General features: G+C 35.4%; 1 protein-coding gene across 1 annotated transcript in view; it reads right to left on the reverse strand.

Annotated features, from left to right (window-relative positions):
• Positions 1-17,147, reverse strand: part of CHL1 (cell adhesion molecule L1 like) — a 291,478-nt gene that overhangs the window by 34,294 nt on the left and 240,037 nt on the right. Inside the window, 3 exon segments of the mRNA XM_043968375.1 lie at positions 8,378-8,448; positions 10,673-10,870; positions 11,078-11,179. Of these exon segments, the coding sequence (XP_043824310.1) occupies positions 8,378-8,448; positions 10,673-10,870; positions 11,078-11,179 (371 nt within the window).

Raw genomic sequence — 17,147 nt, forward strand, 5'->3', positions numbered from 1 at the left:
CCAGAACTCCCTTAGGATAGCTAACATAGGCCAATTCAGTCTCTGCTTCAATAAGATTACATATTTACCTTTGAGGTTATCTAATCCAGAGGTGTTAAACAAGAGGCCCAAAGTCCATGTATCCCAAATGTGGCCTTAAACAAATTAAAATGTAACTGGAAAAAGCTTGACAAAGTTAATAAACACATAATACAACATAGATAATGTTAATTGGCACCTAAGTCAATATGTGACTGGCTGGCATCTGTTTCTCTTTGAGTTTGACATCACTGATCTAGAGCAATACAACTCCCATTTTACAGTTGAAGAAACTGAGGTCAGATGACTTGCCCTAAATCATGTATAGAGAGAGAGTAAGAAGCACAATGAATCCAGTTTCCTCTGAGTCCAAATCCAGCATGGCTTTCCACTCATCACCATCTATGCCCAAAATCCAATGAGAGGACAAAATGAGTTAATGCACTTAAAGCATTCTGCAAATCTTAAAGAATATGAAATGTGAGGAGTAATTAATGTGAACATTTCATTTAATCCCAATGGAATTTGAGGTCCTTAAAAGCAGTAGCAATGATATGTATGTATGTATGTGTATCTATATATGCTATATGTAAATATGTGCATATATACATATATACTATATTGCATTTATCCATATATATCTAAGTACACACATTATATATATACTAATTATTATACACACACATATATGACATATACATATACATACATATATAATGTATATGTATAGTTTTTGTAACCTCAGAATCTTAAAGGTTGCTTGCCAGACAGCAGTCACTTATACTTGAATTGAATTGAATTGAACTGAATTAAACTTAACCAGGGGAAGTACTGAATGGAGTCAGAGGATCTCAGTTCGAATCCTACCTTTGACCCATATCACCTTTGTGATGCTGGACAAATGACAACTTTAGTTTCCTCTTCTACAGAATGAAGGGGCTAGACAAGAGGGTCTGCCCTCTGTGGCTCCTTTGAGCTGTGTATCTATAATCCTTTGACAATGGATGTTTGCAACCCCAGACTCCCATTATTTTATGATCCTATTAATTAAGCAACTAAAATGTTTTAAGGACATTAACAATGTTTCATTAGGAATTGAAACTATGACCTCAATTAAATGTGTTTTAAAGAAATCACTTCAAGCTTATGGTTTTAACTCAGTGCATAATTTTACTCATTGCTAAAAAATAGCTGACATTTGCCCCTGGCAAAGTCTCTATTTGTATTCAGTGAGAATTTTTGCCCCCGGAAATCTGCGAGTGTAAAAATGACATAAATTCATCAGGGACTGAAGAATACCCAGATAAATGCAACCATGTACAAAGGCAAAAAGTTTTTACCCAAACTGAAGTCCATTATTTTAAACACCTTCATCTCAGAACAGATAAAGAAATAAAACTGTGTTGTTTGTCATTTTTCCTCTCATGATAATACTCATGTTTAACAGTATTTCTAAAATATATCTGTACATAGATGCATAGAACTATATATGTATAGGTGTATGTAGATATGTATGTATATATGTACTTATATAAGTTTCACATATATACATCTGTGTATATGTTTCATATCTATCAGTCTAACTGGATATAGATTTATAAACTTAATATTAACGTTACATGCTAGCTGAGCCCGATTTTTCAAGGGATATAGTAAGGGTTTCTTATTTAGTGCTCAAAGGATCTTCAGTAAGTTTCAAGCCCAAACAGACCAACAAGACAAGGACACAGTTTAGCTTTTGGCCAGGTATCTCTCTCCTAGCCTCAGGGATGTAAAGGGCCAGGTGGGTGGCAGTAATTCACTTCTTACAATGATTTTGCAAATCAGACAGAAATTCTCATTAAAATCACAGTACTAGTAGTGAAATTGAAGTCCCTGAGGCTAAGTTATTTGACCAGTATAATTCACTAAATGAGTTGTAGAACTCAATATTTCTTGACATTTTGAATCTTGTGGGCCCTTTAAAGCAAAATCCCCAGACTTTTGAAAAGAATCCAATGATGAAATTTCAAAGAAGTATGAATATCCTCCCAATAAATCCTAATTATTTAGCAAGTGACAAGGTTAATTAAATCATATACTTTTCTAAGATTTCAAAGGATACTCTTTTTGTTCATTTGTTTATGTATTGATACAATGACTATTACTTTTATGACCCTTGGAAAATGAGTGGTAAGTCACAATTCTATGGCATTTGAAAAAATTATCATTTAAATGATAACTGTGGCGAAAAAAAGCTGTATTACAATTTCAAATTTTTAGCATAATTTGATTTTTTTTACTCCAATCATGTTTAATGTTAGTCATTCTTGGCTGAAAGGCTGAAGTCAAATGCCCTTCTTGTCTGTTAAATCTAAAATGAGAAAGATGATCATTTTATGTTAATTTACATTCAATTTCTCCAGTTGACTTATTCATTTAAAAATCCCATTTAAATTCAATGTAATTTTTACCATTAACTTTATAATTATTCATTTGACTTCAAATTTTCCTACATTTAGTCTCTTCTTTCTACATCATGACTTCTTAAGCTTTTTCCACTCACAACCCCTTTTTGCCTAAGAAATTTTTATGTAACCCTACGTATATAAGTATATAAAATAGGTAGACAAATCAAATATTTTCTGTCAAATTTTTCATGACCCCCACCCTTTCCACACTACCATAATGCTGTGGACTTTTATTTCTTAGTTGACTGAAGATAGACTGGGAAGAGGATAATATAGTTAATAGAATCTATCTTAATCAAATCAGTCAGTGAACAACATTTATTAAATACCATATTTGTGGTGGGAATCATTCTAGTTGGTGAGGATACAATAGGAAAGCAAAATAGCACCTACTCAAGGAGTTTACATGATCATAAATTTAGAGGGGAAAAATTAGTATTTAATTACAGATAACTTTAAAGTTGGGTGGATTTGCAAGTTTTTGGATGAACAAGCTCAGGAATTGTCATTATTAGGTTCAGTTCCACTTAGTGAGTAGTTTTCATTGTGGTATTGCTCTGGGACCTATCCTTGGTACTGTGATTTTTTTTTTTTTTTACATTTTTCACAGTGCTGTTAATGAAAGTATTGCTGGTACATTTTTATACAATTTGAAACGGAGGCAGGAAGTTATCATGTTGAGTGACCAAAAATGAACATGACAGGCTAAAACAAGGGACTAAGGCTTGAAGATGTAAAGCAAAGTCATGCCTTTTGGGTTCAAATAAACAGCTATACAATTAAAGAACTGGCCAAAACCTTTAGCAACAATATCCAGGAATCTCATCATTATTATTACAACAAAATTATTATTAAAATAATTATTATAGTTAATTAACCAGCACTTCCGTGGCCCTGATTCTTTCCAAAAATTTGTTCCTTATAATAATTCTGGGAGATAAATTCTACTATTGTCCCCATTTTATAATTGAGGAAACTGAGGCAAACAGAGGTCTTACTAAGCCCAGGCCTTGGACTTTATCCACTATACCATCTAACTGCCTGAATATTGTTGAAATGATTATAATTATTAATAAAAATAAGAATAGCTAGCACTTATATTTTGTATTAACCTTTATACTGAATTATACTTTTTAAAAAAATTTGATCCTTACAATTATACTATGAGGTAGATTCTATTATTATACCCACTTTACAGATAGAAACTTGGAAAGGTTAAGTGGTTTCTCTGGCATCACACAACTAGTAAGTATCTAAGGCAGAATTAGAACTCAGGTGTTCCTGGCTCCAAGCAATCTACCCCCTGAGCTACCACATGCTTCATGGCATGAAAGGACAAAATGCATTTGATATAGTAACCAAAATAAGCTAATACAGCCTTATCTGACAGTATGAAAAACAGACTGAAAGATTGTGATAGATCTTCTGTTCTTTGTCAAGGTATTGCTGGTGTGTTAATGAGAAGACATTCAAAACAGGCCATATTAATTAAGCTCAAGCAGAGAAGAAAGACCAAGAGAATGAGGGCATTATAGACCAAGACAAATGGGGGTCAGTTGAAGGAAATAGAAATATTGAGCTTGGAAAACAAGAGGATGAGGGTCTATGGTAACTATCTGAAGGATGGGCATAGGGCAAGGATTCAGCCTAATTCTGCTGGGGCACTGAGGTCAGAACTAGGAATTGAAGAGACACTAGCAGGTTTAATATAAGGGGCAAAAACTGATAATTGAAACTGTGCCAATGTGAAAATTTTTTTGGAGACAGAGTTAAGTGACTTGTCCAGGGTCACACAGCTAGTAAACATCTAAGGCCACATTTGAACTCAGGTCCTCTTGACTCCAGGGCTGGTGCCATTTAAAATGCAAAAAAAAAAGGCTGCTTCAATACATAAATGGTTTCCATCACTGCTGATGCCATCTGAATGAGAAATCAGTGGGTGGGAGTGGTATTTAGGTACGGATTTGAACTCCAAGGCCTTGAGGTGCTTGCAATTCTGAAAATTTGGCCAAGGGAGGAGAATAAACACTCCTTAATTCTCCCCATTGCTTCTTCTTCATATAACAGCAGATTTGGCTGATCAAGCTCTGAGAATCTGTTTCTACATAGACAGTTCAAGGATGAGAATATTAACTATCCAATCTGCCTCCCAGAGGAGTGATCAAGATTAATGAATTAATGCTTATAAAGCATTTTGCTTTCCCAACAAGTCATCATATAATTACAAAATATTGTAATCTGATTAATTGGAATATCCACTCTTCGGAACCTAAGCATTTGGTCCAGGATGGCATTGGACTAAGATATTCCAAAGGAATAAAATCTAATATACAATTTAATCTGTTTTCAAGACAGAGTAGCATCTGCTTTGCTACTCTCAGCATGGCCCAGGGAATAAATCATATTTTGAAACATTTTATTTTAAATTTCTAAATTGGAAACATTTCATTTCAGGACTTTCTAAGTCCCATTAAAATGTGGCAATCTGAAACTAGAGAACTAATGGAGATAAATATGTTTATTAATTTTTATGCTATAATATTCTTATTTAACTTTGAAATAATGGATCTTCAGATCATATATGTTATAGAGAAACAAAGTTCCATAAATATTTTTAAAATATTATTTGCACATATATAAACACATGTATATACATATATCTGTGTGTATACACACACATACATATACACACATAGATATGTGTGTGATTGAATGGCCAAATACTTTATAGAACTCTAGGATGGTGAATTTAATTTGGTGCTAATAGTCAGAAAACTCTCTAGAATTCATTATTCCTTAAGTACATTCAAAACAGAAAAGGGGAGTCCCTTCCTGTTAAGACGAGACATTAATAAGTGATCATGAAAAAGATAACTTCATATCTAATGGACACCATGTAATGAGGGGTCTGACCAATGAGAGCTCAATTCACAGAAGATGTGCAGGTCTGAGGAAGAAGCCTTGGGGAAAGGTATGATGATGTAAGGAAAGCACCTATCCATTTTATAGGAAATATAGATATTCTAATTAGTCACCTTAAGAATAAGAGGAACCATTCCATGGGATATTGAGCCAGAATTGAAAATTCATTCAAAAGGCTATTAACTCACTCGCTCATTTTTTTCCCCTTTGGTGAGGCAATTGGAGTTAAGTGACTTGTCCAGGGTCACACAGCTAGTAAATTGTCAAGTGTCTGAGGTCGGATTTGAACTCAGGTCCTCCTGACTCCAGGGCCAGTGCTCTATCCACTGTGCCACGTAGCTGACCCCCACTCACTCATTTTTCACTAATTTTTAATCTAACTAATCTTTTTTATACAATTTAATAAAAAGACAAAAATCTGTTTTAAACAGTAGTGTAAAAGAGACATCTCAGACTGTTATCTTCCAACCCAATCCTCTGCCATATGGCCTGTGAGTACAAGGCTATGACTTCTGTTTCTGTTGTGTCAGCTGTGTTTTAGTTAAATTACTATATCTTGAAGAGAGATTGTTGTAGGCTGAGACCTTAGGTACTTTGCAAGGTCTAGAGACTATGTCACCATAACTACTGGAGTTTATATCCAGACCAGAGTTTGTGATCCATCAACACAGCAAATACTTAAGGACCACATATCCAGAGTGTACCATTTGCCTGCTGGCTTAGAAATGTATAAAAAATCCTAAATATTTAATCCCTTTTCTTTGTAGGTTCACCCTTATTTGGAACTTATTTGACATTATTTTCTTTATTCTGTACCTGAGCATACTCATTCTATTTTGGGTTGAGTTTGGAATTAGAGTAGGAATCCACTGGAGAGAAATTGTAGGTTTTTTTTTTAATAGTACAGGGATCCAAGGGCAATTTGTTTGGATCTCAAAGAGAATCTCCACTGGTTCAGGGACCATAGTTTATGGGTACTCTGCATAGAAGAGCATATTGATGGCATTGTGCCCTGAAGACACTTAGGAATGCCTTATGCACTGAGTAAATAATGGAGTTTTCACCCAGTAAAATAGGATGTTCACTTGGTGTTGAAGAAATGATTTCCAGTTGACCCTCAGTTGCTTAATCCCAGTGAAAATTGCTAAGCACCGTGCCTCCACATAGTAGACACTTAATAAATCTTTTTTTCTTTCACTTCCCTTCCTTTCCCTTTAGATAGATACTGTTTTCCTGCTGAGATCGGAAAATAGTTTTTCTTGTCCTTTTAATGTTATTCAGTGAGTGAACTGACTCTGTGGGTGTGTCAGGCGTTGAGAATGGAGAGCCCTTAGTGGAAAAGGAAGAAGACCAAGTACCCCAGATTGATTGGAGACAGTTTGCAGATACTAAGCTGGCTTTGTCACTTGAGGGTAAGGGGTATGACTCTCAGTTCACCTGAGGTTATTTCATTGATTGATTAATATATCTTGTGGGAGCATTCCAGATCATTTAGGAAACTGACCAACTTTCCTTTGGAAATAAGTAGGTTGTTGGTTTTCATTTTTTTTCTTTAGTAACTTTGGGCAATAACCTCAGGGAAGGCCACTTAAATGGCTAAAATAGTCACTACTAAAATTACTAAGTAAGCTGTAATCTTTCTTTAAGATCTATATAACTTCATATTTAAAGATAATTTTGATTTTTTTTATACATGTCACTTTATTTTATCATTTGATATCACCTGACTTGAGATATTTTCTATATGGCCATGGAAAAGCAAATGATGGGAAAATGCTTATTCCTCTATTCTGTATTGGACTGATGGATAGTGCACCATAGTCTATTACTTGCTATTCTCAGTTCTTCACTATCCATCACCCCTCACGTCCAATCAATTGCCAAGTCTTATTTCCATCTCACTGGTATTTCTTATCTGCCCTATATTCTCTAATGACACAGTTATTGCTTTAGTTCAAGCCCTCATAACTTTGTATGCATGATTTCAATAGCTACCTAGATAGTCTACATTCCTCCAGTTTCTTCCCTATCATATACATGTAGTTTCAAGTATTGTCTGGCACCTAATGTCCTTCACAATTTGACTTTCTTATATCTTTCCCTCCTTGTATTATTTCCATTTGTGTGTCCTTTATTTTTGTTTCCCCAAATAGGACATTCTATCTCCTACCACAGTTTCTTTGAACAAGTTCCCTCCCAAATTCTCATATTCATCTTATAGAATCCATAACTTCCTTCAAAACACAGCTCAGGAGTCACATCCTTCAAGATTTCCCTAATTTCCCATAAAACTATTTTGTATTTACACTACATCTTTTGTATATAATTTTCTGTATATGTTGTGTTTCTCCCTAGCCAAATATATGATGCTACATAAATTTGGGATTATTTGTATACTCCCAGAACTAAGCATAGTTACTGCTACTTAGCCAATGGATCAATCACCCAAAACATATTTCTTAAGTCCTGTTATGCATTAAAAAACCATGAGTACAAGGACAAAAATTAGAGAATCCTTGACCTCAAGCTGCTTAACCTGAAACTAGCACAGACAACAGGTAGACATCTAAAGACATATACAAATTAATACAGAATAATTTTTTGTTTTTGTTTTTGCTGAGTTCTTTCAGTTGTGTCCAACTCTTTATGACCCCATTTGGGGTTTTCTTGGCAAAGATATAGGAGTGGTTTGCCATTTCTTTCACCAACTCATTTTATATATGAGGAACTGAGGCAAACAGGTTTAGAGTGACTTGCCCAGGGTCACAGATCTAGCAAGTGTCAGAGTCTGGATTTGAATTCAGGAAGATGTGTCTTCCTGACTTCAGATCCAGTGTTCCATTCACTGCACCACCTAACTGCCCCAGTTAAAATAGCTAGGAGCACTGTTACTCCAATGGAATCAACATGCAGTTTAGTTTTCAGTGTCTAAAAAGAGACTTACAGAAATAAAATTTAACAAGCCAAAAAGAAATAATCATATTTACCTCCCATTTGATAAACATTTCCTTGGGTTGAGAAGCTTCAACTCTTATGTTTTCTGGATTCTTGTCTGGAGCTAGAAAATCACATACACTATAATTATCTTTGCATTCATCTGATAGTCTATGTAAGAAGCACTAGTCTCCCCTTCACATTTATCATAGTTTATTAAAATACAGGGAACTTTTTTAAAAATAGAAGCTAGTTTTAATTTTAAACATTTATTTTATAACATAATTTCACCTATTATTGTTCATGTTCCTTCATTGTATTGAGGAAAATGTTTCCCAATTTAATTGTTTGTAAAATAAACAAAACAAACAAAAACCCCAAGAACAACCTGGCACAACAAAATGGTACAATTACAATTACATGTATACAAAGATATATACACAAAAATGTAATTGTTTTCCAATATAAGTGGTTCTGTTTTTAATGCTATGCATTTTACTTTCTGCATTTAATAATATTATTTTGAGAAGTTATTAGCTTTCACCGGATTGCCAAAGGGGTCCATGTCACATACAAAAAGTTTAAAAAACCTTGCTCTAAAGTGGTGCTCAACGTTATCAATTCAAATAATGACAGGGTGATTATTTTTTATAACAGTTGACTCAGTACAATAAATCCTCTTGGGGGAACCTACAAAACAATGAGAAATGAGTAGGTAATTCAAATGAAAAACCAAGCAGAGAATACAGAATGACTCCTTTCAAATGACAGACATTTTTTTATGTGAAAATAGAAAATATGCTAACAGTAGAGATATATAACAAATTTAGCATAAAATAAATTACACAGATGATTGACCCTTATTTCTATTACAGTTACTTCACAAGCAAAAAAGATTCCTGCATTTTAGTGTTAGCCCAAGAACAAAGTATGAGATCATACTAGGGAAGAACACATTAAGAATAAATGCCCAAAGGAGGGGTCTTAATCTTAGAACTTCCATATTTGAAGTTCAAAAAAGACTAGATGTCCCTCAGGGGCTTGACCAGGGATATGGGATTATACAAAAATGTACATGGAACACACCAAACCAATTAATTATGGTGGAGGGAAATCCAAAGAAACTAAGGATTTATTTTAGGAAGCTCACTTTTTTGGGAGGAAAATACAAACTTTGGAAAACATATATCAGCTTTAATTAAAATTTAAATTTTTATAAAAATGAACCATATACATTATTTGATCTACATATATACTATGTATAGCATATGTGCATATATAATACCAAACATAACATGTGTGTATATATATATTCATATGGTAGAATATATAACTCATAAGGTGACATAATGAGGTTTTATCTTGTAAGGAAATTAGAAAATAATTATAACATTTTTCCTCGGCTAGAGAATACATAGTGTCTAAAGATAATAAAACATAATTAATACATATATAAATATATGTGTATATAAATAATATCTTCCAAGGAAACATTTATTTTATTTTTTTCTAATTTCTTACACATTGATAAAACTTCATTTTGTTGCCCAGTGAGAGTTGTATATTCTAGCACATGAATTGTTGAATATTCTGAACATACTCAACTAACAAGAATTTCCAAAGAATTTAAGTGAATGATATGGTCATGTAAAGTCCCCTTCACCAGAGGGATGAAGGGGAAAACATGAATAGAGGCTGCTAAAATAACTGGTTAAATCCCAACTCCAATGACTACTCATCTCATTTAATCTAGACTAATGCCTACAAAGATGCCATGGTCTGTTTATCCTCCCTTGGCACACTTATGAAGGTCTCTAAACCACTTTTTCTGTCTGGGTATGAAGGAATGCCAACCTTAAGAATTGACAGTCAGTTAGAATCAGCTCAGAGTAATAAGTATCATTAGTTTCCTAGGAATGATATACACTGCAACATCTCCCAAGTCAGGAAAAAAAAAAAAGAAGAAAACCTTAGTGGCAGTATAGAAGATAAGTATGCCCCCTGGTATCCTTGGATCTGTTAACTGACAGTTATTTCTACGGTACTGCTAAGGCCCACAGTTATAACTAACCTGCTTCTTGAAATTTGGGGTGGGGAAGAGGACGGAATCTCACACTGGTTTTTTTCTTTTCTTTTCTTTTTTTTTTTTGGTCAGGCAATTGGGGTTAAGTGACTTGCCCAGAGTCACACAGGCTGGATTTGAACTCAGGTCCTCCTGAATCCAGGGCCAGTGCTCTATCCACTGCGCCACCTAGCTGCCCCTCTCACACCGGTTCTAATGAGCTTCCTCTTACATTAATAGGATGAGGCTTAGGTAAAATACACATAGAATGAAATTATTTATTTACCTGCAGGTGGGGTTTCGTGAAAGTTGGAAGGATCACTCGGTAGACTCCTTCCCACAGCATTTACACCTATCACCCGGAACTGGTATTTTACATATGGTGCCAATGATAACAGGGCTGTTGTTTCATTTCCTTGGATTTTAGTCAATTCTGCCCACTTTCCTGGCTCATCTTTATTGCCTTCAAATTCTATAATGAACTCTAGGAGAAAAGGCATGTGCATAGAATTAGAAACACATACTTATGCACAATTAATTATTTTACATCCTGCAGGATACATAAATAAAAATGAAGATGTCCCATCAGTTATGTCACATAAAATTGCAAAGAATAACTTTACATCATTTCTTTTTAAATTTTTCATTGTGAAGTATAATGAGAAATTGGGATTATTGGAGTATTTTCTACCAGTTATGGCACTGTTGTGGCTATCTCCAGCTTCCCAAGTCAACCGCACACTTCTGTTCTGCTTTTCAGAGAGATAGAGATTTTCTGGTGGATCAGGAACATCTGTATAATGATTTAAAGAAAAGCGAAATCATTACCACAAAGTAATAGTTTTTGGTGTGTGTGGTGTGTGTGTGTGTGTGTGTGTGTGTGTGTGTGTGTGTGTGTCTATTTTCTTGGTGTGGAAGAAATAGGGACTCAGATTTTCAGAAAATGAAAAAATATGATAAATTATACAATTACGGTATTTTCTGTTACTGAGTGTGTTGATGGGTTTTAATTATAATTAACAAATATGTGACCATGTTTTGCATAGGGAGACTGATAGAGACAGAGAGAAAAAAAGAAACTTGTCTATGTACCTAAGGACCTTACATTTTATTGGGGAAGACAACCTGTATATGGATAAGTCTAGTTTAGGGTAGGCACTATGCCTGTGATTACCTTTGTGTAAGGAGCTCCAAGATGAGTAAAAGTCATCAATCAACCAACAATCTATAAACAGTTATTAAGAGCCTACTATATACAAAATGCTGTGCTAAGCCAAACTCCCTCTACTAATGCACTGACAGCAAATTACAAGCTTGAAGAGTTTCCTAGATTACCTTGAGATTGAGACTTGCTTAGGGTCACACAGTCAATATCTATCTATCTATCTATCTATCTATCTATCTATCTATCTATCTATCTATCTATCTATCTATCTATCTATCTATCATCTATCTATCTTTCATCTATCATCTATCTATCCATCTATCTATCCATCTATCATCTATCTATCTTCCCATCAATCCATCAATCCATCCATCCATCCATCTAGGAGACAAGAATTGGACACAGGTTTTCATGACTGCAGTCATGTGTCCTGAAACCCTTCACTACTTCAATATGGAATGATGCCACCTACTGGAGATTTACTATAGGAAAGCTCCACCATGAGGAGAATGCCTCAGAGGGCAAGGCCATGCGGCTTTTCCTTGGGGTCAGGAAGTAACATTTGCGCATGGGTACTGTCCACCAAGGCTACCAGCCAATCAACCTGAGGAGCCTCCCATTTTCTGGGAGGGGACAGGAGGGAGGAAGGGGGGCCTGCGCGGAGAGGTCTGTCTCTTTTGGGTTCCTGACTTGATGGTGGTGGTGGCGGCAGAGGACTTCACAGGAAATTTGAGGAAAGATAGGAATACCAGGCTGTTGGAATTCTGTTCTCAATCTTTCTCTTTCTATCTTTCAATAAACCCTTAAAAACCTAAATTCTTTTTATCAGTGATTTTAGTCAGTTTCTCCCAAAACTGGGGGAACAGATTAGAACCCACATTCAGAATCTTAAATTGCACAAATATTTCAATGCCATGTTCCTTCATTGTTATGGACTCCCTCTCCAATGAAATATACAACAGCTCCTCTTTGATTTATTAGAAGGGTTTGAAGAATACTTTTTGTTTTCCTGAAGAGTCCATCACCCAGTAGACACTCTATTAATTATTCTATCTGAATTTAATAAAGTTGATGTACTCTGTCAAACACTATATGTAAATGTATATTCATATACATATGTGTGTTACTTTATTTGATCCTCAAATCAACCGTAGAAGGTAAGCACTCTTATTTTCCATAGTTTACCAATGAGGAAACTGAGTCTGAGATCAGATAAGTGAATTGCCTAGGATCAGACAACTAAAATATGAAGTATATGAAGAGGGATTTGAACAAAGGTCCTTCTGTCTCCAAGTTCAGCACTCTATCTACTGAATGAATTAATTACCTAGAAATATCTATTGCACATATATTAGGAAAAAAAAACCTCCAGTAAGTCTTTTGGAATATCTGATAAAAATACTATCAGAAATTAAAGGCAGAAATATGCACATAAATGAAAAACACCCACACAGGATAGTTTCTTAAAATGTGACCAATTATGGAAGCTCAACCTTCTGTTGTCCTAGGGGAAAAAAGCAAATTATTCCTTTGTCACATTTTAGTATTCTTTAGAAAAAGTTGGTTTGGATTCACAGGATGATAAATTTAGAACTTGATATGATCTTTGTGGTTATTTAATTTAAGCCCTCATTGTAGAGGAGAACAAACTCAAGCTCAGAGAAGTGTCCTAGGTCACATATGTTGTAAGTAGTAGTGTTCAAATTCAGGTATTTGTCTTCTGAATCCAAATTGTCTTGCTGCTGCTCTACACTGCCTTCAATTCTGCAAATATTGAGTGTTCACGATCCTGGTCTGAGGAGGCATCCACCAGATCAGGGTACATATCTGAGATTACAACCTGTTCACTTGTATGTAAAGAGAACAGAATGAAACTAAGATGTATGGACTTACAGAAAAGAGTTGAAAGGAGAACTGCCTCAGAATATATTATTTAATTTCCCATCAACTGATATATTTTTATTGTGTAAAAATGATTAAGTTTATTTTGCTAAATTTTGAATTTTTTTTAGAAAAAAGCAATTAATGTAGCCCATATAGTTTGAGTCTTTTAGAATAAATGACTCCCCTTTTGAAGAATATGTTGACGAATTAAAGAAATTTGGAAAGTGGGGAGGAAATGATACAATTGTAGCATTTGCTAAGCAGCATCAGCTGAATGTGGTAGTTCATCAGTTAAATCAGCCTTTATTTAAAATCAGTGGCACAGACAAAACTGATGCTAGAGAACTCCACATTTTCTACCATAAAGAACATTATGACAGCATTAGAAAGATCAATGACAATTCAGAAACCCCTGCCACTTTGGCATGCAGAGAATTGGGGAACCAGTTAAAACAATGTGGCATACCCCAAACTCTAGCAGCTTAAATACCTTAAAATTTAACAGGCATTTCCTTCTACAGGCAAAGCACTGAAGCACATGGCCTAGTTTTCTGGCCCACCTCAATTTCCCCCACCCTTTCCCTACCCTATACCTATTTTTTTTTAATCCTTTTTGGTTTTTTTGTTTTGACTTTTGAAAGGCACTGAAAAGACCTGGAATTCACCACACCTTTAAGTTCTTTAAGAGCACAAAAGGGTGCTTAGTGAATCTTTTGCTTTTTATTTTTGGTTTTGTTTTGTTTTTTGACTTTTGTTTCTTTTGCTTTTCTTTAAAACTAAATTTTGTAAACTAAGTGACTTTTCAAAGACATTTTAAGTATATGCTGTGGGTGAGGCCATCGGGCCTCAGAAGCTACCAGAATTCTTTTTTTTTTTTACTCTTTCTTTTTGAGAGAACCATGAGTTCTAATGAGTTTTTTTTTTTCCTCCTTTCTCTTTTATGTTGTTCTGTTTAACTAAAAAAGACCAGGAAGGGTTATTGAACCCTATTGCTTGATACCTCACTGAAAACATTGAATATTTAATCTTGCTAATTGAAGTTGTATTATTTTAAAAGAAGATTATGTAATAATGTTTAATATAATCAGCTATTTACATTCGTTTATTATTTATATGTCATTATACTCTGGGTATGATTTGGAATTATTGTATATATCACTAATATATTCTCAGTTATGCAGCATAGCACGAATTTTTACCATCATACTGTCTTTGGTGAAATTAATGAGATTTCGGAAGTATGGAAACTTATCATTTCAGAGACTAACTTGCTGTGAACTCTGATGCAGGCCCTGGAGAGAATATATGTGCAACAAAAGGAGAGACAGGTATACGTAAGTCCATGGTTTGCTTATGATGCTGACTATGTAGAGTACAATTACTAGGCACAGTCCAGTATTCATCCTCTCTCCCTCCTAATTTAACCTAATTTAACTGAACTTATTTATCTTTTTATCTCACTCAGTTGAACTCACCTGTGGCCTAGCACAATCACTGGCTGTCTCGGAACTATGAGATATGGTATGATAACCTTTCCATAACATTTTCAGGTGTCATGAACACATACTAAATTTGGCTTTGATCCAGACAAATGGTGGTAAAAAGTGTTACAGGTTGCATAACTACCTCAACCCTCTATTAGAAGTCTAAGGATATAAAGGAGGGAATGTAATGGAATTTATTAATTTGATCATTGACCATGCTATGCTAAGGTTTAGTAAAAAAATACAGCAATTCAAACAGTTAAAGAAGATAATCCAGCTTTCCATACCAGAGTCCAGAATCCAGAATCCAGACCAGAGTCCAGAATCCAGTTTTCCAGACCAGAATCCAGTTTCCTCCTGATGACATCTTACCACTTCAAGAAGACAAGAGAACTCAGAGACTTTATATGAACTGTTTTGCTTTATTAGTTTTTACTATCTCCTTTCTGTTATAATATATACTGTCTGTAACATGTACTCTCTGCAGAGGCTCTCCCTTTGCAAGACTAATGTCAAAGCGTCAGTTCATGAGGACAAAAAAAAAATCGCCCCTCTGGACAAAACTTTCCTCTCTTCCTTTTCTATATTGTTGTTCACATATTATTTGTTAGCAATAGTTATTATATTCTTTTTTATTCTTCCATCAAGGAAACATTCCGTTTCTTGAGGAAGCAAAGGGGGGAAATGTGGTTAAAAGTTTTTAACAGTCAGTTAGGATAACTGAAAGACTCCAGTTTTTTTAAGGACCACCCTTTCGGGGAGGAGACCAATGGCATGAGCTACACACGCCAGTCCGCCTGCTTCGCATGTCAGACTGCCTGCTAGCACTCCACTTCCGGGGTGCGAGCTTAAAAGGCAAGGAGAGAACGGAAGTGGGAGTTTTTTCCTGCTCTGCTGGTCTCCTGACTGCGCTGCACAGGCTGATGCTGATGAGAGTTCGAGTGGGCCCGGCTCACGGTTAGCAGCAGCACGCGCTTGACATGGTCTCTCTCTCCCCAAAGGTGGCCTTTGGCTTTGGTGAGTTTTATATGGAATATAGACTAAGCTTAGACTTAAGATGATTTGTATTGTATTTCTACTTTCCTATCCTTCTAATCAACATCACCTTGTGACTACCATACAATAAAAGCTCTAACTAGAAAACAAGAAGCTTCTTCCATTTACTAGTCTGGGAGATAAATTAAGGGAAAGGTTAAAGAGGGGAGATTTATGATCTAATATCCAATTTTAAATCTCACAATAGGACAAATGATTTAGTACTGCAATAGACATTAGAAGTTGTCTAGTTGGGGCCAGCTAGATGGTGCAGTGGATAAAGCAACCTCCCTGGATTCAGGAGGACCTGAGTTCAAATCCAGCCTCAAGCACTTGACACTTACTAGCTGTGTGAGCCTGAGCAAGTTGCTTAACCCCCACTGGCCCACAAAAAACAAATCAAAAGAAACAAAAACAAAAAACAAAAAAGAAGTCGTCTAGTTAGTTCAACCACTCATTTTACAGATAAGGAAATTGAGGCTCAGGTAGGTTAAATAATCAAGGTAACTAATAGAGGCAAGATTTTACCTAACACATTATAGTATTACTATAATGGAATGTCATCATAGCTTGGAAACCTGTAAAAGGGGTTTCAAATCCCTTTGTCCTCCTGGGCATGAGTATCAACCTTAACCATTCAATGCCTGTGCTGGGTTTGTATACCCACTATATACCACATAATCTGGATAGGCCTCAGCATGCTTATCTGTAGAAATGATGAGGCTGGCCTCGGTGGCTTTTTGGTTCCCTTCCAATTATATAAATATGACCCTGTGATCTTGGTGAAAGTTTACTAGCTATATAACCTCAGGAGAGATACATCACTTGTCTAGGTCTCATTTGTTTTTGTTTTTTTGTTTTTTTGGCGGGACAATGGGGGTTAAGTGACTTGCCCAGGGTCACACAGCTAGTAAGTGACAAGTGTCTGAGGCCGGATTTGAACTCAGGTCCTCCTGAATCCAGGGCCAGTGCTTTATCCACTGCACCACCTAGCTGCCCCCTCTAGGTCTAATTTGTAAGGATGAAAGGTTTGAACTAAATGATCCTTAAAGCTCTTCCCAGCACTCAATTAGTATTCCCAAAATCCTCTGAACCCAACTCCACTCTTCAATTATGCCTCCAATAAGCACAAAATTGAACATGCAAGTATAAGAAAGCTTAATCATCTGTGAACTTCATAAAATGAAAACAAA

Source organism: Dromiciops gliroides, chromosome 1, assembly GCF_019393635.1.
Source record: "Dromiciops gliroides isolate mDroGli1 chromosome 1, mDroGli1.pri, whole genome shotgun sequence".
Taxonomy (NCBI): Eukaryota; Metazoa; Chordata; class Mammalia; order Microbiotheria; family Microbiotheriidae; genus Dromiciops; species Dromiciops gliroides.